This window comes from Pteropus vampyrus, unplaced genomic scaffold (assembly GCF_000151845.1).
Source record: "Pteropus vampyrus isolate Shadow unplaced genomic scaffold, Pvam_2.0 Scaffold155, whole genome shotgun sequence".
NCBI classification, from domain to species: domain Eukaryota; kingdom Metazoa; phylum Chordata; class Mammalia; order Chiroptera; family Pteropodidae; genus Pteropus; species Pteropus vampyrus.
In genome coordinates, this window is record NW_011888936.1 from 2,323,683 (window position 1) to 2,346,153 (window position 22,471).

Sequence of the window (22,471 nt, forward strand, 5' to 3'; positions counted from 1 at the left end):
AAAATTTATTCATACATTCACTGGCTGATATATATTTGGGTTGTTTTCAGCTTGGAGCTATAATGAATAAAGCTGCTATAAACATTTACATACAAGTCCTGTGTGAACACGTTTTTTATTTCTTCTGAGTAAATAACTAGAAGTAAGGTTGCTGCTGAATCATACAGTATGTGAATATTTACCTTTACAGAAAACTGTCAAACTGTTTTCCAAAATGACTTTACAATTCTGCATTCGTACTAGCAACATGTGGACAATCCAGCTGATCCACAATTTTGCCAACATCTGGTAATGTCAGTGTTTTAAAATCTAGCCATTCTAGTGGCCATAGTGGTATCTAATTGTGGTTTTAGTTTTCATTTTCCTGATGAGTAATAATGTTGAACATCTTTTCTTTCGCTTGTTGGTCATTTATTTTGTGAAATGTCTATTCGAATCCTTTGGCTTTTTTTTTTTTTTTTTAATTGGGAAGTTTGTCTTAAGTGTAAGCATTCTGGATACCTTATCAGATATGTGTTTGGTAAATATCTTCTCCAAGTTTGTGGCTTGCCTTTTTCTTTTTTATTAGAAGAGCAAAAATTTCTTATTTGGTAAGAAATAAATTTTTTCTTTACAGTTCATACTCTTTGTGTCCTATTTATGTAATTTTTGATTAACCAAAGATTATTGATTTTTTTTAGTTTTAGTTCTTATATTTAGATCTATAAATGATTATGAATTAATTTTTGTATTCTGTGTAAGATAAAGATTGAGGTTCAGTTTTTTTGCATATGGGTATCAAAATATTCCAGCACGTTGTCCAAAAGACTACAAGTTCCTTATGTATTATCCCTTCATCCTTCTTCTTAAAAATTGTTCTGGATATTCTGGGTCATGTGAATTTCCATGTAAATTTTGAGTTAGCTTATCAATTTCTGCCAAACATGACCTGCTGAGTTTTTCATCAGGAATGCACTGAATTTATTAATCAGTTTGGGGACAACTGATACTTTAGCAATACCGAGTGTTCCAATCTATGAACATGATCTACCTCACTATTTTAGATCTGTCTTACTTTTCCTTAGCAATATTTACTAATTTTCAGTGTACAGGTCTTGTACTTGCTTCATATTTTGTTAATTTTATCTATTGAGTATTTAATATTTTTGATACTATTATTAAAGGTATTTAAACAACTCTTAATTTCTAATGTTCAACTGGTTATTGCTGGTATATAGAAATACAACTGACTTTTTTTCATAATGACCCTGTACTCTGCAATCTTGCTGAAGTCACTTATTATTAGTTTTAGTGGCTTGTTTGTAGATTCCAGCTGACATTTTTAGAAAACAACCTCTTTTAGCCTTAATATCCTCACTTAAAAAATAACAATAGTAAGAAATAAAAATTGAGAATAAAATTAATGAAAGATGAGATACCCTTAAAGCATTTAGCATATTATCTGACCCATAACAGATATTAGATATTTATTAAATCCTTTCCTAAATTTCAGAGTTCAGAGTAAGTTTCAACAATGTTGACATGTCTTAAATCTTTATCTCTAGGCCTGATTTTTTTCCCCAGGCTTGAAATCCTCATTCCTATTTGTCTACTACATTTTACACAAGATTGGTGCTTTAATTAGTTAATTAATTTAAATTAATTTATTTTCCAATTACGGTTGACATATAATATTATACTAGTTTCTTGTATGCAACACAGTGATTAGACATTCATATACCTTATGAAGTGATGTGATTGGTGCTTTAGAACTTCAAGTACGAGTCCTAAGTCAAAATAATAACCTTAATTCACCCATGAGTTCGTTCTGTTTCTGAAAGTCCTATTTCCGATAATAAAATCATTGTCATCTCAACTACCCAGAAAACTTTCCAAGATACTTTCAAATCTAACCAGTTACCGAATCCTTCAATAACCACAACAGGTAATATATAATGTGACAAACACTAAGTCGAACACTCATTTAATCCTTGCAACAATTCTATGACTTTAGCTACTATTATCTTTAAAGATGTGGAAACTGCGACACGTAAGTTATATAACTTTCCCAAAGTCGTGTGTCTAGTAGTAATAGTATCATAACCTAGGCAACCTACCACCACAAACAGTACTCTTAAACATAAATTATATTGAACTCGATGTATGCAGAATGTGGAATTGGGAGCTATTAGATGATATTTGGGGAAATCCAAGAAATGTCTACTGATCCATTAAAATAAGCACCCCTTATCATGATGATCTTGAAAAAGACAGGTGCAAAGGTGGCAGTAGCAAATAGTAAATAAAATTATGATCATGTTATGAGCAGGGTTTATAGTGAAAACCTCAATTCAGAGGTCTCTGGTACACAGGGATGGACAACGTGATAGGTTTAAAGTTTAAGAGAAGCCATTAAACCCCAATGCCATTAACTCGGGCTGGCTCCTGGAGACTAAATACATTAAGGTGTACATATTGCAGAAGACTGAAAAGAGGTGTAAGTGAGAGCATGGTAGAAAAACCTTCACCAGTCATCATTTAGAAAATTTCTAAAACCAATTTTCCCATCTATCCCCTATGCCATCAGATTGATTTAGGCCATTGTTACCTCTCACCTAGACTTCAGGCACTCCTATTCAGGATATCTTGAATTACCCTGAATAGATATCCATATATTATTGCCAAGCTGATTATCTAAAATGTGGTTTTCATCATGTCACCCCTCATTGTTCACTGGAGCAAATATGAGCTCTTTATTCTGACATCCAAGCCTATTGGAATATGAAACTATTTACCTCTGACCTAATTGTACACTGAATTATCTATTTTTCCTGACAATCCTTTAATTTTTTTTCCTCTTATGTTTAGAAAGATTTATTAAGTTTCTGGAATGCCCTTCTCTCTGATCTGCACATCAAAATTCACCCTTCAAATAAATACGTGTTTCATATACCACCTTTTCTAAAAGGTCATTCTCAATATTCCCTTAAAATAGATAGGGTATTTTAGACCACTACAGACTCCTTAAGATATATAATATTTTGCTTTAAAATATAAATATGTACAAACATTTATTCTTTTAATGCTTTTAAAATTCTTCTAAGATGTCACGCACAAAGGTTCAATGAGTACTTACTTGAATAATTTCTAGTCCACCATAGGAAAAATTTAGGGAGGTGTTTTATCTCTTTATTAGTCCAAACTCTACCAGAGAGAAATCTGAGCACAACATACATATTTTTCTCCACATTCTCCTCTGAAACCATGGGGAGAGATATGTTTCTCTTTTGCCTTTTGATGTACACAGTAAAGTGCAGAGTTCATAATGTTGGCTCTCATTTAAAATAAAAGGAAATAAGGCAAGCAATGTTAAACATTTGGAACTGACAGGAAGAAAGCCCTAGGTTCATCCACATGTCAAAGAATTAAGAGAAGCAGAGAACAGCTCACAGAACTGGCCTACAAAGACTCACTTCTCATGGGGAAAAGGCAGTCATGGTGATTAATTTCTATTAGGTTCTACTATAAAATGGTAAAGAAAAATGAATTTAGCTGTAGTGAATTTTACTTTATGTACAATTATGTAGATACAGATTTATAACATTTATCAGATGGTATATGCAATTAAAAATTCATAAAAGTGGTTATAAAATAAATTTTTATAAATTTCATAGAGAAAAAGATTCTTTTTCACAGTGCTATCTAAATGAAGCTCAAGAATCACTACTGCTAATATTTTTATTGAAAGCTCATGAGAAGTTTGAGCCATGAATGAATTTGACATTGCTTTAGTGCTCTCTATCATCAAAGATGTATGCATGATTTAAGGAGCCATAACCTTTAGCTATGGCTTGGTAAATGTAGTATTGCCTAAAATTTGTGGTATGAAAACTGGTACATAAGCCTTCAGAAAAGCGATCAGAGCTTACAAATTTCTTATAAATGGAATGCTTAATATTTAAGGGGACTACTGAATGCGATGGGAAAAGGCAGTTTTATATTAAAATTCAGAGGCAATATTGGCTATTCTGGATACCAAGTGGAAGTAAACAGCAGTTAGCAACATGAAAAACTGGCTAACAATTTGTTTTCTTTTAGAATCTTTCAGTTCATAGTTCTAATTTTCAAAAATTAGAGATTAGCACTTTAGTTAAAGAATCTAACTTTGGTTTTATAACTGCTATTACTTTGGTCTAAAAAAAAAATCTATGTTTACTATATACAAATGATTGAATTTCGCAACACATTATTTCTCATTTAAACATCTGTTGAGTTATTTCTGGATCAAATGCTGAATTTAACCAATGGCAAAAGATGATGAATGAGAATAGACATGTTCTGTGGCACCAACATACAGAACATTCCATTCTCATAAATGACAAGCTATTAACCATACCTTGATTTTCCTGTAAACTGTTTTAAAAAACTATTTCAAAGCTAGCATTTCATTGTCATTTACAGGTACAAGAGTTCCTTTACAGGTTTATATACGGACAGCCTATCTGGCCAGAACGATCGAGGTGCACTCTTGCCTGTAGGCGGGGAGATGTATTCTTTGGGCATATTCCATCTCTGTGATTTTGGACATATGGAATTTTAGAAATGATAGGCATCATTACATTTAGAGTATCTATGAATAATCTAGCTAATAAAAATTCACATTTGGGGGCCCAGTGAATTAAAAGAAAACATCTGAATTCTAATAATAGATACATGGTTGTCACTTAATTCCTGCTGTCTGAAGATACAGCAACTCATTTTCTACTTTTTACAAATATATAGATTTTTCATTTGTAAAATAAAGACAAATTGCCCTTTAAGTTTTAAAAAAACACATGTATATATTTTTTAAAACTTACAGAAATATGCAAGGGAAATCCCAAATCCTAATAAATGAATTGCTAATCCTTAAAATTTAAAGTAAGAAGAGGAAAGGAACCTCCTACTCTGTAGGGCCTTGTAACAGTGAAGGTTATCCGTCTGCATGAAACGGTTTTACCAGATCTGGTCAGAGACTGCTCCCAACCCTTTATCTTTATGATACTGAACAGAGAACACAGATATATTTACTTTAAAAATCAACTAACTAGATGATAATCATCGCTAACATTTATTGAGAACTTAAAATTGTATAATAAATTTCATTTAATTCTGTGGTGTGCAGAATTGTACATACTGGTTATGTTCTTTCATTTACAGTGACACATTTCAATGGCTAAGAGGAATTGACAATATCTTCACATCTAGCAACAATAACTTCTACAACAGGAGAAACTAAATGAATACATATGTGGCATATACTATATAAATACATAGGTTATGCAAAAACATTTATAAAAACCAGAAGGGCTAAAAGTTTGCTCAATGAATAGAAAAAGCACAACAAAATAATACATGAAATAGTCATTTTTATTATTAAAGCAGTCAAGATCTTATTTAATGGATCTCAATTATAGTAAAGCAAAAGTTAATTGTTAGATAGAAAAAAGCAATTAAATGGTCTAAATGAAATTAATATAGCTTATCATAAAGCTAAATTTTTACAGTGTCTTAAAAATGTCCAACTACTTTCCTTAACCCTTAATGTCACTCCTATAATGTCCTCATTACTAAAAATCATGTAGGATGACTTTTAATTAATAATAAATATATGTCATCTATCATATGGTACAGAGTCTAGAATCTCTAAGGGGCCATTTGTTTAAGAGTTGGTAATTTGCTAAATGTTACATTAGTAGGTTGAAAAAATAATCCAACTTTATAGAATTTTAATCACCTCTACACTAGTTGACACCTTATAAAATTCTGGTTGGAAAATTTAAAAATAAAATGTTACTCTTATTAGAGGACCTGAATATTAATTCAAATGACTTAAAAGGCATATGTAGTGGGTTGAATGGTGGCCCTTTCCTGAAATATATGTCCACATCCTAAGCCCTAGAACCTGTGACCATTACCTTATTTGGAAAAAGGGTCTTTTGCAGATGTGATTAAGTTAAACATCATGAGGGAAGAGCCTGTCCTGGACTGTCTGGGTGGGCTTTCCATGCAATCACATGTATCCTTATAAGGGACATACCGAGGAGAAGGCAATGTGAAGACAGAGGCAGAAACTATGATGTGGCCACAGCCAAGAAGCCAACAAATGCCTGGAGCCCCCAGAAGATGAGAGAAGCAAGGAACAGACTGATCCTAGAGCTTTTAAAGAGTGTTTTACCCTGCAGACACCTTGGTTTCAGACTTGGCCTCCAGAACTGTGAGACAACAAATTTCTGTTGTTTTAAGTCACTAAAGTTTGTGGAAATTTATTCTGGCAACCATAGGACATTAATCCAGTATCATTCTAAATTCTGTTGTTTTAAATATGTATATTGGAGAACAAAAATGTACCTATTGAGTTGTTTAACATCACACATATTATGCTTCATATACTGTTTTCTAAAAGTATGACGTGGCAGAATGAACAACTGGGATGGGAATGAAGAGAACAGATGGCTACTTCTAGCTCTGCTCCTAATAACAGCATAGCTAAGGGCAAGTCATATAACATCTTTAGATTTGTTTCCTCATTTGCAAAATGAGTGGAATGTTTTCAATGGTCTCTAATCTCTAAGTTCTTCCCAACTCTAACTTTTGGGAACTTTTAAAGTGTTAAGAATAATAAAGCGCAGTGTAAAAATCATAATAGTAAAAATAAAAAATATTAAAACAGTAGCAACGAACAGGTTGGTTCACTGAAATCCGGCAAAGAATCAAGAATTGGTAACATGTACGATTCTCCATAAAGTCATTAGCTTTTAAAAACACTCATGTAACTCTAGTTATATGTCCAGAAATGTGCCAAGCTCCAGGCTTTATATCAGAAACAAAGGCTGAATGATTTGTAGAAAATAAACTACCATTATGTGGACATTAAAAAATTAATACGCATAAAACACTTAAATATTGCTAGGCATAGTGAGAGATCAATAAACGTTAACTTTATTATCTGGGATAAATCTTCTTTTCTTCTTTTAAGTATCTTCTATCAATGAAAAGGACCTTATAACTACAACTTTTAAAAAATAATGTTAAGAGGGTTTATGTAGTAACAAAATTTTTAAAAGTTTAACTATCTGATTTTTATTCAGTGGTAACCAATTTTTTTGCTCCCCTTAAACATACACTTCCAATAAATCCTGTTTTCTTTTTACTGAAAGAACTTTTCATGATGACTGTAATAGTGAAGCATAATTTAGAAGCAGTCTCTAAAACTGGAAGTAATGTTCATCTAAATATGCCTGCCAAGTTTAAAAATGTATTAGGAGTTAAATTGAAACATGTTGAAAATGACTCATTGTGGACTAGAATATACACTGTAGGAAATAAGAGCTCATTTACAAGTGGGAGAAATACACTCACACTTCATCTGTGGTAATTCTCTGGACTTTCCTTCCAGTAAACATCATATTTTAAAATAATCGTGGAAAATATCTTACTTTTCACTGAAGTTTTTATAAGTTGACTTAGTCAGCTGGCATTCCAATTTTTAATACATATCTTTTTTTGGATGTGGATATATTTACCAAATGTAAATCTATGAAAATGTCCCCCAAAGCAACAAAGTACCAGCCTATAAAGAAAGCTGTATGAACTCTCTCTTTCGTTCAAGTCACATAATAATGGCCAACTACGAACTTAGATTTTTAAGGAAGCATCCTAAAAATGTGTAGACGTATCATAATGTGCTTTCCTTCATTTACAAATATGATGTTATTGATAAGTCACCAGGTGGGCATGTACTTGAGTATTTTTTCTAGTAATACTTAACATAGTTGTACTGATTCTATCTACTCTCTACACTTGTGACTCAAAATTACACTTTTGTGAGGCAGCTGGCTACACTGAGAACAGTCCATGGAACTCGCCTATACTTTTCACCCCATCCCTGCCCCCAAGGTCTATGAGATCAATAAAGCTGAAACATTGGTCTTACTACCAAAATTCTCTATAAGCGAATTCATGAGCTGCACACGTAAATATATCTTTGATCTTAACTTTAATGTAGCCTTAAGCTGGACTCAATCAAAGTGTTTATGAATTCTAATGTGTTTAATTAGCTTTGTTTCCTTATTTCATCAATTATTTGTTATCAGAAACTGTAGTAAACGATTCATTGTAGCATCTGTTCAGAACCACTTTATCAAGGAATTTTATCCAAAAACTATCCCTAAACCCAAACTGTGTTTTATAAACATAACCATCACCTCTGGTAACAATTGAGCCCTCTGGGCATGGGCATGTGACCCAAAGTAAGACAACAGCACTTTTCCTAATAGAAATTTGATAATAAGGCTCTTGAGCAAATCTTTTTTAAAAAATGTGTATATACATACATGTGTACATATATATATATATATCTATATATATATATATATATGACTTCATAACATCTGTATACGCCATTGTGCGTTCACCACCTGGAGTCTTGTCTCCTGTCATCATATACTTGAGTGATATGTTCCTTAACCCCTGTACCCTCTTTGTCCTTATACCACTAACATATCTTCATAGTGTACACATTGTCTTTACAGAGGGAGTCTCAAGATCCTGATTTATTATTTTTAAACAATTTTTAATAAACTATCATAGTTTTAAATTGTTAATTTTAGCCTTTTTATCTTCTTCATCTTAAAACACTTATTACAGTGAAAAGAATATATTTTTGTCCCAATTGTATTTTTCTCACACACAAACACATGCAGTGAGTTCATCACATTTATAATTGTTGTTAGAAAAGATACATTGTCTTCTGCCATCTTAATAATTTATATTTTTTCTGTTTTTTTCTTCTTTGCTGTTTGTTTTATTATCTATCTTTTATTATAAGGTCTGCGATTTCTTCCCCCACATCCCCTGGTAATATGCAAAGTATATCATGTGTTATATATTATAGTATATCATCTGTTAATGGTTTCATTCATGACTTTAAGTGACATGCTTAAATATACATTTCTTGATAAAACTACTCATTCTTATGAAATTTGAGGAAATTGTAACTATAGAGTATTTTATGCATATATATTATTTCCTCTTACCATCAATTCTCTAATTTTAGTTGCAAGTTGCTATTTTTTATTCTTCTTATGTTAAATTATACTTTTATGTTGCAATTTTCCCTTAATAATTATGATTATTGCAATGTACAATTTATACCTAGAATAACAACAGTTAAGATTTAACTTTACATTAAATGTTTACTGTCAGTTCTTTTATACCTTGATATCTCAATTTATGAGTTCTTTGGTGAGGTTACAGTTTCAAGCAGGTTTTTCAGGAAGGCCACATGGGTAACAGGCTTCCCCAGTCCTCACATGACAAGTCCTTTCTCATCACTTGAAATGCAAAAATGTCACCTCTTAGATAATCTCATTTCCCTGAATCACGCTTGGTTTTATATCTTTCAAATAATTGTTACTAAAATTGCCTTCTTTATTTTGTTCTTTGTATACTTTCTGATCAATGCCTTAAGAATGCATGTTCCATTGACATAAACTTTGTGTTAAATATTTTTTGAATTTTATCAGTTTCAAGTATATGTACATTAGTTAGACATTTATATAGTTTATGAAACGGTCCCCCCAATTGCTCCTTCTCTCCTCTGGCTGAGATGGAGAACCTTTTGTCTTGTTAAACTCTCAACCTCAGTCCCAGGGATGTGCTTGGCACAAAGAAAGTGGCTAATAAAAATTGCTGAATGAATAAATGATGAATGAATGAGTGACTGAATTAATAAATAAAACATACAGTTGTGGAGAAGAAAGCTGAGTCAACCTGGTTATTATTAAAATTACTGGGGTGACATTGGTTAATAAAATCACATAGGTTTCCAGTGTACAATTAATATGTCATATGTATATAGCACTGTGTGTTCACCACCCAAACTTTCCTTCCATCATCACATATTTGACCTTCTTTACCCCATCGGATTTTTTCCTTAGTAAATGACACAGTTATTCAACTCAGATACTACTACTAGTTCCTCCACTGTTAGGAAGTGTCTAACACTGTTCCTTTAATATTCTTATTTAGTAACTTCATTTGGATTTACTACATTGCTGTTTTCCATTCTTTCCCTACCACCCAGAATGTGGTGAGTTCTGCTAAACCGCAGATTCCTAATTTTAGAGTTTTATTCTATTGTACCTCTAAACATTTTTCTCCTTCCATTTTGTTTTCTTCCTTTGGCACACTAATTTTCTGAATGTGGATACGTTGTCTGTTCTCCATGTTTAGAACTGCTTCTCAAATTGTTTTCATCACTTTGTCCTTTTTTTGTTTGTTTTTTTTTTTCCTTCTTTAAATCTCCCCCCTCAAGCTATCAATTCAGTTTTCTGGACACTCCCCTCCCTGCCAATTCCTTTTTAAGTTTTGTACAACATTTATCCAGGTAATTTTTCTCCTTAACTTTGCCAGTTTCCTTTCGTTTTATTCTATTACTGTATCTTTGGCTTCAGAGTCTGTGCTTTCTTAAATTTTCTTAGTTCTGAATAAATTATAGTCCAAAATCTTTTTATATTCTTAGATCTTTCAAAATATTATCTTTATCTTTTGCAGATTTTATATTATTCTGCTGTCTCTCCACATTGGAAAAAATGATTACATGTCTTACACTTGTCTTCTCTGTCCCCTAATCAGTTATCAATGTTTGAATGAAGGCAGTTCTGGCCAGGCCTGCATTTTGCCCCCTTCTTGTCTAACAGGATGTTGTTTGAATGATCCCATTATGCAACGAATTGAAGGACTAGGACTCAGAAATTCCTTTGCTTAAAAGAGGAGAGAAAGCTGGGATTTTAAGAAGTTTGTCTGGAAGCTTATCGGTGTTTTCTCTAAATTCCTGTACTCGGGGTCAAGTTTATGGAAATGGACGGATACCGGTGTTGCTGCCTCTCATATTTTATACTTATTTTCCTCTTTCTGGAAGAGTTCATCATATTGATGAAAAGTCAGTTTAGACTAAAAATTTCATCATAACCCCTCAGATTTTAAATAACCCCCATTCAATCCATGAGAGTAGCAAGCATTTTTCTCTGCCCATTTGTTTTGCAGCTACTCAGTATTTCTCATACCCCTTCACTTCTGGTGAGTTCTAAATTCACATGAAAGTAAAATAAGGAATGCCAGTTTAGAAGAGTGCCTGCTTAGCCATGGTTCTCCTCTAGCCAGGCATTCCTGCAGATATGTGACGGTTGAGAAGCTTGAAATGTCAGGCCTTTACTCCTTCACTTTAGGGCTAAGCTAATAAAACGGCCTCCAGTCACAAGTAGTTACTTAAATTTAATTTAAAAAATTAGTTTCTCAGTTATATTAGCTAAATTTCAAGTGCCCAGTGTGGCTGGTGGCTTTTGTATTAGACAGGGCAGATATAGATTATCTCCATTACTGCAGAAAATTCTAATGGCGAGTGTGACTTTAGGGGACACTGGTGGAATTTCCTCCTCATACTATCTGCCCCGCCATGCTGTAGAATGCTCTTGCCACACTTTCTTACATTTTGTTACTGGTTACACTATATCTGACCAACATTCTTTGAAATTTATGATACCATATTGAGGTACCAATGGAGACGAGAGTTTCTTCTACATTTTATTTTTACTTATTTAAGCATGTGGAGAATCTCCTAAAAATGGTCTTACAAAATCTACGCCTTTAGAAGTGCTCTATCAACTTCACAGAGTTCACTTAAAGACAAATGCCTCTTTAAACCATAGCTCCGTTTCCTAGCCTGTGATTTTATGTGTAACTAGCGAACTTACAGTTAATCACTGGGAATGGGGGGAGAGATATCAAAATGGGGTACAGGTGCTCAATTTGTTGAACTTATTAACTGAATAAAAGTGTGTTTAAAATGTGAAATTTGAAAAGAAATCACACTAGACTCACTGTGAAATCTAGGTTTAACCAATCTGGTTTAACCAATAACTGGTTAAAATTAAGAAAAGTCTGAAAACATTTAGTCAGCAATATCCCTCTAGATTGGTCTGCTAATCAGCATTCCTTGAAACTGATATTTAAACTGCTTTCAATACATCATTTAATTATAGTTATTGATTTCTCATTTACCCATGTATCTATAGATATTGTTAAGACTTAATAGTTAATTAATGCTGGTCTGGTTTTCGCCACTTTCTTTTCTAAATGCTTACTATCTATTTAATAATCTGTTTTACAATGTTTGTGTTGGGTTGCATTCAAGTTTACTGATGTATAGTTTCTGGAATCTTTCCTCTTCAGCCTTGCAGAGAATAAGGACATTTGCTTATTTCTAAACTGCTAGCACTTGATCTGATAACAATGTTTGAACAAAACTACCAACACTTCCTCAAGTTCTTTCAAACCTTAGAGTACTAAGGCATTACTTTAGAGAAGAAGCTTACATCTTCTTTGAGATTGCTGTTTAAGGCACCAAGGAGGGCCTGGAGATAGATAATAATAATTAGCAATTCTTTAGTACTTATAGTCTATGACGTGTTTTCAAAGGCTGTTATAGTGTTTCCCAAACACACATCTGAGGAATGGCACATCAGGATAATTTGGGGAGCTTTGTAGGAAGTACAGATTCCTGGGCTTCCTCTATAGAGGTCCTTATTTACTAGGAGTAGAAGGCAAAGGAATATGTCTTCTAAAAAAAAAAAAAAAATCTCTCCAGGTGATGGAAATTCATCTAGATTTGGGAACTGCTGATTTAGTGAAATAAGGAAGAGTCCTGGGCATTCAAACTGCCTTCACAATGGAAACTTGTAAGTCAAAATTAACATTAAAAACTCTAATCAATTGAAATTGATATTTGTTGAGAATTACTTATATCAAAGACACTGAGTAGAGAGAGAAGCGAAGATGGAGATGAGAAAGTCTCTGACTTCAAAAAAAACCAATACTCTGGAGGGAGAGGCTTGTAAATAAACACACAATTACAATATAATGCTAGAAAACAGAGAAGAGCCTTTGTATTTCTGAAGGGACGTTAGAGCTGCAATAAGATGCAATCATTGAGTTCAGTCTTATCAAATGAATGGACATCTTACCTAGTAGATAAATGGTAAGATACATGAGCAAGGGAAGACAAAAGGTCATTCCTAGAAAAGAACACTATAAAGGGGTGAGAGAGAAAGCATCATACACTTAGAGAACTGCAGGAGATCAATCTGTCTGGTATATGGGTAAGAGATGAGAGAAAGATCTCGGTCTGGAGAGAGGCAGGCAGTCTGAAAATGATCTTAAATGCTAAGCTGTGCTGTGCAGTCTGAACTCCATTCTACTGAATGACGTGATCAGAGCTCTCAGTTTTAGAACAATTACTCTGGAAGAATGAGTGATGAAAATAGAGAGGACTAAGCTGAATCAGAAAGAGAGTTCAGAGACTTATATGTTGTACAGGCAAGAGGAAATAAAGGCTTGTCTAAAGCAGTGGCACCTGAAATTAAAAGGAGGGAAATGATTAGATATATTTAGAAATTAGAATCAACTTGTCATGGGCTTAACTTTAGTGCCAGAGAGACCTTGCTTGACTATCATGGTAAATCCTGCTCAGGCCACTATTCTTCCTTACACAACCTAGTTCATAGCAATTCTCAAAATATATAATTATAACATAATTATATATCTGTTATATATCTGTTTGTTTATTTTCTGTCTCCCTCAACTGACTCTTAGCAGGGGTGCACTCCAGTTTGTTTCCTGGTGTATATCAGCACCCAGCACAGTGACTGGCACATGGTAGGTACCGATAATTATTTGTTGATTAAATAAAGGGGAAAGGAGGTGAGGGAGAAAAGATAGTTGCAAATCACCAGCTTTCCTGTTTGAGTGCCTGGGCAAATGGTGACCTCAGTCAGAATGCCAAACTATGAGAGGAAGAACAGGTCTGGGCAAGAGGATTAACTGAGTGGGGAGAGAAGCAGCGACCGACTAAGACGTACTGTACACAATTACAACATGACACCAGTCAAGAAGTAATGAGAAGCTAATCCAGGATGATTGCAATAGGAGTGAAGAATATTTTAGGCTAGAATGCATAAAATTTGACAAGTGATTATACAGAGGAACAATGGGGCAGGATTGTTATATTCTGAAGATTCAAACAGAAATAGCTTAAAAATGAGGTACAACTGATAGAAGTCAGTTGAAACAACTTTTTGTTTTGGTAGAGGTGAATGTGGGAGGAAACAAAGTTTGTTGCAGAAATACTGAGTTTAAAGTTCCAGGAAGACATCCAGATAAAAATGTCAATAGGGTAGCTTTGGAAATCTCAGTTTATAAGACATAAGAAAAGGTGTGGCTTGAGTTGAAGAACATTGTTAGCCATTTTCTAAAGTAACAGTGGAAGCTGTGTAGAAGAAGTGTTCCCAGGAAGAAGATAGACAGACAGACAGACAGACAGACACATACATACATACATACATACATACACACATACACACACACATACATACATACAGGACCAAATGTCATGAAAACAAAATAGAAAAGAAAAATTGAAGAACTGGTTCAGATTGAAAGAGACTGAAGAGGCATGATTAGTAAAAGCAATGCATGATTCTAGACTGGATCTTGTGTCAGAAGAAAAACTGTTATAAAAAGACATTATTGGGATGAATGACAAAAATGGGTAATAGTACTGCTATCGATGTTGTCCTATGTTTTAAAATGCACTATTATATAAGAGAATATTTTTATTCCTAAAAAATAAACTGTTAAGAGGTAAAAGTATATAGTACAGTCAATCGACTAAACTGTTCGGAGAAAAATAATATCTGTGGTGGGAGGGAGAGAAAGAATAAAACAAATGTAGCAAAATGTTTAAAAGGGGGTGATATTAGGTAAAAGATACAGAAGTTCTTTGCATCATTCTTGTAGCTTTTTCAAATAATGGAATTATTTGAAATAAGTTAAAAAAAGACTAGGGACCAAGATAGAATGCTGGAACACAGCCTTGATTTTACAGGGTAAAAAGTAGACTGTTCCCTTGAGAGTAACACATTCAGAGTTATTCGGGATTGAGGGGAGAAGAGGTTTATGTCAGTAGGTATGGAGAGAGCGTTTCTCTACACCAACTGTTCTATTTACACACAAAATATGCACTACATATGCTAATAATTCTAGTCCATTTCTATATGTCAAATTGCTGTGTGTGTGTGTGCATACTCTGACTTGCTGCACAAAAAATATTCTCGATATGTTCTTTTGAGATGGAGGAGAATATGTATATCACTTTAGAAAAATACCACTTATGACCAATTATAAGCAATAAATTATCCATGAATAGTTAAAGGACTCCATGGGCCACTGTTCTTGGTGGGACAAGAAATTTCAGATCAGACTAATACCTAATAAAGAAAAAGGAAGAGAGATGAGAGGTGGCATAAAATAAAATCTATACACTGTGCTCTGAATATGGGAGTTTCTTATTAGTTCCTTTCAGAGCCTGATGTCTAGAATGAAAAGGAAAAGATATTTTTCACCTCAGCAATAAGTTTCTTAAGGCTTTCATAGACACTGTATTACTACTAATTCCAAAGCCTTTACTGAGGAAAGGAATAGAATCACTTATGGTAATTTAGGAAGTAATGAGCATAGCTTGAGATAGGATCCTATACAAGTGAACAAACATGTGTCAGATGGAGCAGCAGCTTAAAAGCCAAGAGAAAATTTTAGAATGTGGGGCTAGATTATTCAATATAAAAAAAGCAAAGCTATAGGAAAATAGAACATTGCAAGGAATAAGAGAAAGCAAGTAACACAGAAAAGATAATTTTATAAACTCTAGAAAATCATTAGCGTGGCCCACTGAGAGTATTTTGTAAATTATCAAACAAAAAAAAAAATCAGATACTAAAAAAGTTCACCTAAAAATTACGAATTTATTGTATATTCTTTCTTTCATGAAGTATGACAAGACAAAAGAGTAACTTAATATAGGATTGGGAATTAGAAGATTTCTGCATTCAAATAACAATTATGATGTGATTACTTTATGTAACCATGAAATACAAAAAAAATATGAATAAAATTATCACAGTTAAGAAGAACAAAGTTTAAGTACAATATAACTTTTATTTCAAATCTCAACATCCTTTATTCTATTATGTTTATTTTGCAAATGATACAAATATTGACTTGCCTGCTGAAGAAGCCAGTAGCAGATTAAAAGACCGATAAACAAAGATAAAACAATATTAAGAGTATGAGAAAAGGTAGAATAAAGCCACGTTAAAACCATTCTAATCTTGGGGATAAAGTACTGAATGGAAATTCAAGGCAAGTTGGCTTCTATATCAAGCTTTAAACTAACCCGGTATGACATAAAAACTACTGACTCTACTCACCTTTTATTGCTGTCGTCTATAAGTACAAATGAAGACAAAATCCTACTATTATAATCAGAAAAGTTGTAGGGACTGAAAACATATTTCAACTAATAATAATTTAAAATTACTTATAGACTGAAAACTATTCCAAATATTTCAAAATATGAAATATATATTTTAAAATAGTTAAGATAACTGAAAAAATATTAAAATTCCAGATTATAAGCTTAGTTTAGATTCATACATAGGTCTCTCATGTAGGCTCCCACAGATGTAACAGTGTATTCAACTGATTCTACTGTTCGCACTGACCGAGTTTAAAAATTTCCCCCTTTTCACGGAAAGAATATTCAGAATGTATACAGAGATTCAAAGCAACAGAACATGAGGTAATAACTGTTCATGTTCATGAAAGTTTAGTATTTGTTACTAGATAAATTATTGAGTTTTAAATGGGACATATGTGGGCCTTTTAGATTCCTTAGAAAAGTCAATTCTTTTGTAGAAAATTAAAGTCCTGGAGTAAAAAGTATTTTTTATTCATGTTTAAAAGTGGCATATTACTTACTTACATTTCTCTTTATAATAACATAGGCTCTTTAATCATTAAATGAGGCATTTGATAAAGAAAAACTTTTGACATAAATGAAAAAGTTGAGGCTAATTATACCCGATGAGGGAACTGTATAGGCATGTCTGAGGCTTAACTTAAGCACAATCCATGCAAAAATTCAAACACATTTGTTTATTCCAATCTTGATATCAAGGAAGCAGAATTACATATTTAAATATTAAAAATTCAACCTCTGAAAAATAAAAATATTTTTTTTTCTTAGCTTTCACTATATTCAAAAGTACATGTGATAGTCCCCAAATATATATGAGTTCAAAACTTTCTAGGCCATTTACACTCAAAAGAATTTCAATGGATATTCTGAAAATACAGTGTCCTGTCCTTTTCAAGTAGTCCTAATAAACACTGAGTTTTTATTTTGAAAAAAAAAAAAAAAAAACCAACAACAACAAAAAAACCACAGGAAAAGTGAACTGCAGAGATTTAAAAAATAATATTCAAAAATAGCTTGGGTTCACCATTCCTTCTGCATGGTAACTTAACCATTGTATTAACTCTTTTGAGCTGTTGTCAGGATCAACAGGAACTTCAACGTCATCAAGCTACCCAGCTGATGCTTCAGTCTTTACAAGCACATTCCTACTGAATGCTTGAGCAGCTAATGCCTAACCACTTCTACTCATGGAGAACATACTAGATGCTAAGGCATTCAGAAAAGCTCCATTAGAAAGTTTACCCTCACTCTTTCCTGTAGTGTTTACCCAGTGATCCCAATTCTACTACTTTGACCGAGAGAGAACCAGCTCGTTCATATAAGAATCCTTTAAATATCTGTAGATTCTTATAATTGAGCACTATTAGGACATTTCCACAGTTTTGGTCATTTTCCTTTTTAAGACCTTGGGTTTAAAGCTTGGGTGTCTAAATCTCAGTGTGATTCTATAGATAAAGTAATCACCAACCACATCCTAGATATAACTTCTATTACTGTAGGATAATATCTCCATATTGAAATCTTCCAAGATCTTTTTGCATTTCAATTCTAAATATTTATTTTTCACATTTCAATTCAATTATATTAATAACGAATGTTTTCTGGGCCCAAGTGTATGATCATATTTATTCATTAAATTTCATTGAGGTCATTAATTCTGCCTAGAAAGATTTATCTAGATCCTCGTTCTGTAATTCAATGTTATTTTTCTGTTTTATAAGCTGTTTTCAAGTATACCCAAATCGCTGACAAAAATGTAGAAATACAGTATTAAATATAATACCACAAAGCATTACTGGAGGTCATTATAAACCCACCTCTTGATTATTAATGATTCTCTAAAACATTTGGGTAGAGGCCTTCAACAGTTACTAGTACATTTACCTAAACTTGAATTGTGCCCATATATTTTCCATCTTGTTTAGAATATCATGGAAAGTCTTGGCAAATCACTTGTACACTAACTTCATTTCTATGTTTTACCAGCGTAATATCCCTATTTAAAAATGGAAATGTAGTCTGCTTTGATTTATTCTTAGAGAATCTATCCTAACTCCAGGCCAAACATGCTTTCTCCAATAGCAATCTTAAAAACCACTAGGAGCATGGGTGCTTAATGAGTATCATCTAAGAAATGCACTTATATTTTCACGTCTAAGCCTGAAAACAACCTGGAAAGGTTGGAACTGTCACAAGTTTCAATATATTTCCATATATTTAAAAAACTCTATATCCAACATCTGTCCTCCAGCTACCTAATTTCCTGTTCCACAAGCAGTAAGTGTTTCTATATACAAAAGCAAATACACACAAATATAAAATACACATGTATGTCTTGTATTGTTCTTAATTCATATACAAATGACAGCATGATATATACATAGACTAGGTGCAAAAAACTGGTACACATACATGGTCATGCTGTCACATACATATGATTCTGTTACTTTGCCTTTTTTCACCCAACAACATATCTTAAAGACTTTTCCTCATCAAGATATAGAGCTGCTTCATTCCTTTTGCATACTTACATATTTAATTCTATAACTGTATCCATGTACTACTAGAACTTATTGAGTTACTGCCTAAATGTCAATGGACTTCTGGTATGTTTTCAATCTTTCATAATAACCACCCATGCTATAAAGAGTAAGTTGTCATATATGTCATTTTGTACCTAGCAAGAATATCTGCAGGATAATGTAATAGAAGTGAAATTCCTGGGTCAAGAGCAATGTGCATTTGTACTTTTGACTGGTTATTAAATTACTCTTCATAGAGGTTGTACCAATTTAAAATCCCACTAACAATGTATGAGATTGCCTGTGTTTTCATACTGATGAAAACAGTGTATTAACAATCTTTCAGCTTTTGCAGAAAAATCGCTATAGTTTTAACCATAATCTAATTTTCACTTATTATTGATTTGTAGGAGGGTCTTCCTACAAATCAGTCACATGACTGATAAGATTTGCAAATATTTTCCCCCAAATTGCATGTCTTTTCACTTTCTTTATGGTAGTAATGCCACACCAACATTTTTTATTTGTAGGTAGCCAACTTTATTAATTCTTACTTTTACAGTTTCTGAGTTTAAAAAGTGTGAGGTATGAATCCAAAGTTTCTTCACCTAGCTGGTTGTCCCAGCAACCTGATAAAATTGTTTTTTCTTATTCAGAAATCCACTTATTTAATTTTTTTCCAAACGAACCAGAGTTTTAATATGTCTGGTTAAAAATCTTGCTGTAAGATGAATAAGGTCTGAAGATCTAATGTATAACATGGTGACTATAGTTGATAACACTATTGTTTAATTGCATTTTCTAACAGAGTAAAGCTTAAATGTTCTCACACACAAGAAAAGATAAACATATGAGGTAATAGATGTGTTAATTAACTCAGTGTAGGGGAGATCATTTCACCATGTGTACATATATCAAATCATAATGTTGTCCACTTTCAACATGTTACATTTTTCTCAATTATACCGTACAAGAGCTGGGGGAATAAAAAATAGTCCTAAAAAATTCAAGAACCCACAGCATCAGTAAACAGTTTAAATGCCCACTGGTCTGAGAAATGCCATGGCATCTCCTCCAAAATAAAGGATAAAAATTGCCTCCATAAAGAAAGAAGGCCAACGATGCCTGGCTGCAGTAATGGGTACCTGAAACACATTCCTATCTCTCTCTACACACAGGGATCGGGCACAGCGGACAATGAGTATTCCTGGAAGCCACCACTTAATCCAAATGCATCCCTAATTCACTTTCCCTTACTAGGATCCCAAAAGGCCTGTGCTCCACCGACACCATCCAACGAAAGAGGAAAATAGAATGTAGTCTTAAAAAAAACAATCTTGCTAGAATTTTTAATTGGATCCGATGAAATGTATGGTTTAATTTAAGAAAACTGATGTTTTCATTAAAAAAATTAGTTCTCTACCTATGCCATTCTCAAAAATAAACTTGGGATGAATGAAAAGTATAATGTGAAAAAGAGAACTATAAAATTCATAATGGAAGAGTAAAGGTATAAGAACAGGCACAAGAACAGCCATAGCAATTCTGAAAAAGAACTTTAGAGTTAATTTTTCAAGTTTCAATAGAAAGTTAAAAAATTTTCTGACAAAAATTGTACTGAATTTATAGATTAATTAAGGAAAAACTAAATTGTGAGGACACCTGGAATCCTACTTTTTTGGGGACATCAAGAATCCTACTTTTTTGAAGTCGTTTAGCAACATTATAACTGTAAGCAGGGGGCTGTTCCCCATCATGTCAACATTATAGCTGAAAAAATAGGTAACTACCTTTAGCTGTTTTAAGCATTTTGTTAAAGCCCACACTTACTTTGAGTTTTAGATCGCCATATATTATTCTCATTCATTTGTTCAAGAAATGCTTAGTCCTATAATGTCCTTTAAAGGTGTGAGCCTTAACTCTATTTGCTGCTCAGAGGTTATTTCTAGTGTGTCTAGAAATACTTTCTTTTTCTCTTTCTTAATCTTGATTTTAAAACTACCATAAGTATTTAAGGTAGGCTGAAAATCGGGCTCTGAATAAGCAAGGTTTTACTATCGCTTCAAGGAATTAAGAATAAAGTTCCTCTCATCTAGCAGTTTAAAAATGAGCTGTTCCAGTTTATTCAATATTCTAGTGGAAATGATTTGGAAAGATATCAACTTTTGAGTAGCAAAAATTCAGTTAGTAAAGGTTAATAAAAGAAATAATTGAACGAATTATTTTATAATAATAATAGCAAACATTTTATAGTCTTAGCAAACATTTATATAGTACTACCTATGTGCAAGACACTGTTCTATGTACTTTAAAACATTAAATGATTGAATTCTCAGTAATTCAGAAGATATTTTTAGATACTAAGTTATCCCCTTTTCTTTAGGATAAATATGTCTTTGGACGAATAGGATATGAAGGATTTTAGTTGTCAAAAATTTAGAAGATTGCAGAGCTTAGTATAAATATAAAGTAGACAATTTTAAGGTCAGATTTACTATCCTCTTCTCTCCAAATTCACAAAAACATACCAAAGCTAGCAAGTTATGAAGTTCTGCCTGGTTTACTAGCTAAAATCTTATGCTTTCTTGTAAAGCCTGTTAGTTTGTTCATAAATATTATTCTAGAGCCATTACTAAACATATCACACTCAAAACAATATTAACAAAAAGCCAAGTAAATCTTTAGTGGAAATTATATAGATTTAAAAATAGAAGGTTTATAAATAATAAAAGATAATTTAAAGATAGGTTGTAAGAGCACTGCCATAAAAAGTTGATTTATAAGTTTATTTTACATTAAGATCTTTGGAAACATTTTCACATTATAGGGAAGATTTCTTTGATATTATATTTATTGAAATTCTTCCATAAGTCAAGTTTATAAAGTTGATGTGCACTCAGAAGTACAAAAATTTGGGCCATTCTAAAAGATTTTGACACTCTAAAGGATTAACAATAGTTTAATTATATAAAGACTTGCCTTAGTTTTTAGTTTCATGTATTGCTTAAATCAAATTAATATGCGAATGTTCCTTTAACAATTAAAAGACCCATTGAGCTGATTTTCAAAGTTTACTGGTATATGAAAGATATAAGGAAACTATATGTACTATCATAGCAACTTAATTGCTCTCTATCATGTTTCAATGTATGAAATAAATACACATTACAAAAATAATGCATGTATATTATACTGCAATTGAAATGAAAATTACACTTTATTAAAAATATATTTTCTAAAAGATAAAGTAATAAGAACAAAAATTGAAGAGTTTTAACATTTCTATTTTCAGGATGCTTACCTGTCTAAGAGCTGATTATGTTTTTCTAAAGCATCCTTTTCAGCCATCACTGCCCGGTCCTTTTCAGCCACAGCATTATCCCTTGCTTCTCGGAGATTTCTAATATTTAAATATACATTCAGTTATTCCAAATACATAAGTATCCATCTTTTAAAGATTCATAAATGAACTTGCTTGGAGTTGGACTATCTATCAATCTTAAGAACCCCTTAGAGGATGACGACCCAAACTGTATATTATATAAATATGCCTGGC

General features: G+C 32.7%; 1 protein-coding gene across 4 annotated transcripts in view; it reads right to left on the minus strand.

Annotated features, from left to right (window-relative positions):
• PIBF1 (progesterone immunomodulatory binding factor 1) overlaps nucleotides 1–22,471 on the minus strand; it is a 152,077-nt gene that overhangs the window by 86,314 nt on the left and 43,292 nt on the right. For all 4 annotated transcript variants that reach the window (XR_002782643.1, XM_011369783.2, XM_011369782.2 and 1 more), the window contains exon 10: nucleotides 22,217–22,315. Coding sequence is in view for 3 of the 4 variants with exons in the window: in XM_011369783.2 (XP_011368085.1) it covers nucleotides 22,217–22,315 (99 nt within the window). In the remaining variant the exon portion in view is untranslated. The remainder of the gene's footprint in view (nucleotides 1–22,216; nucleotides 22,316–22,471) is intronic.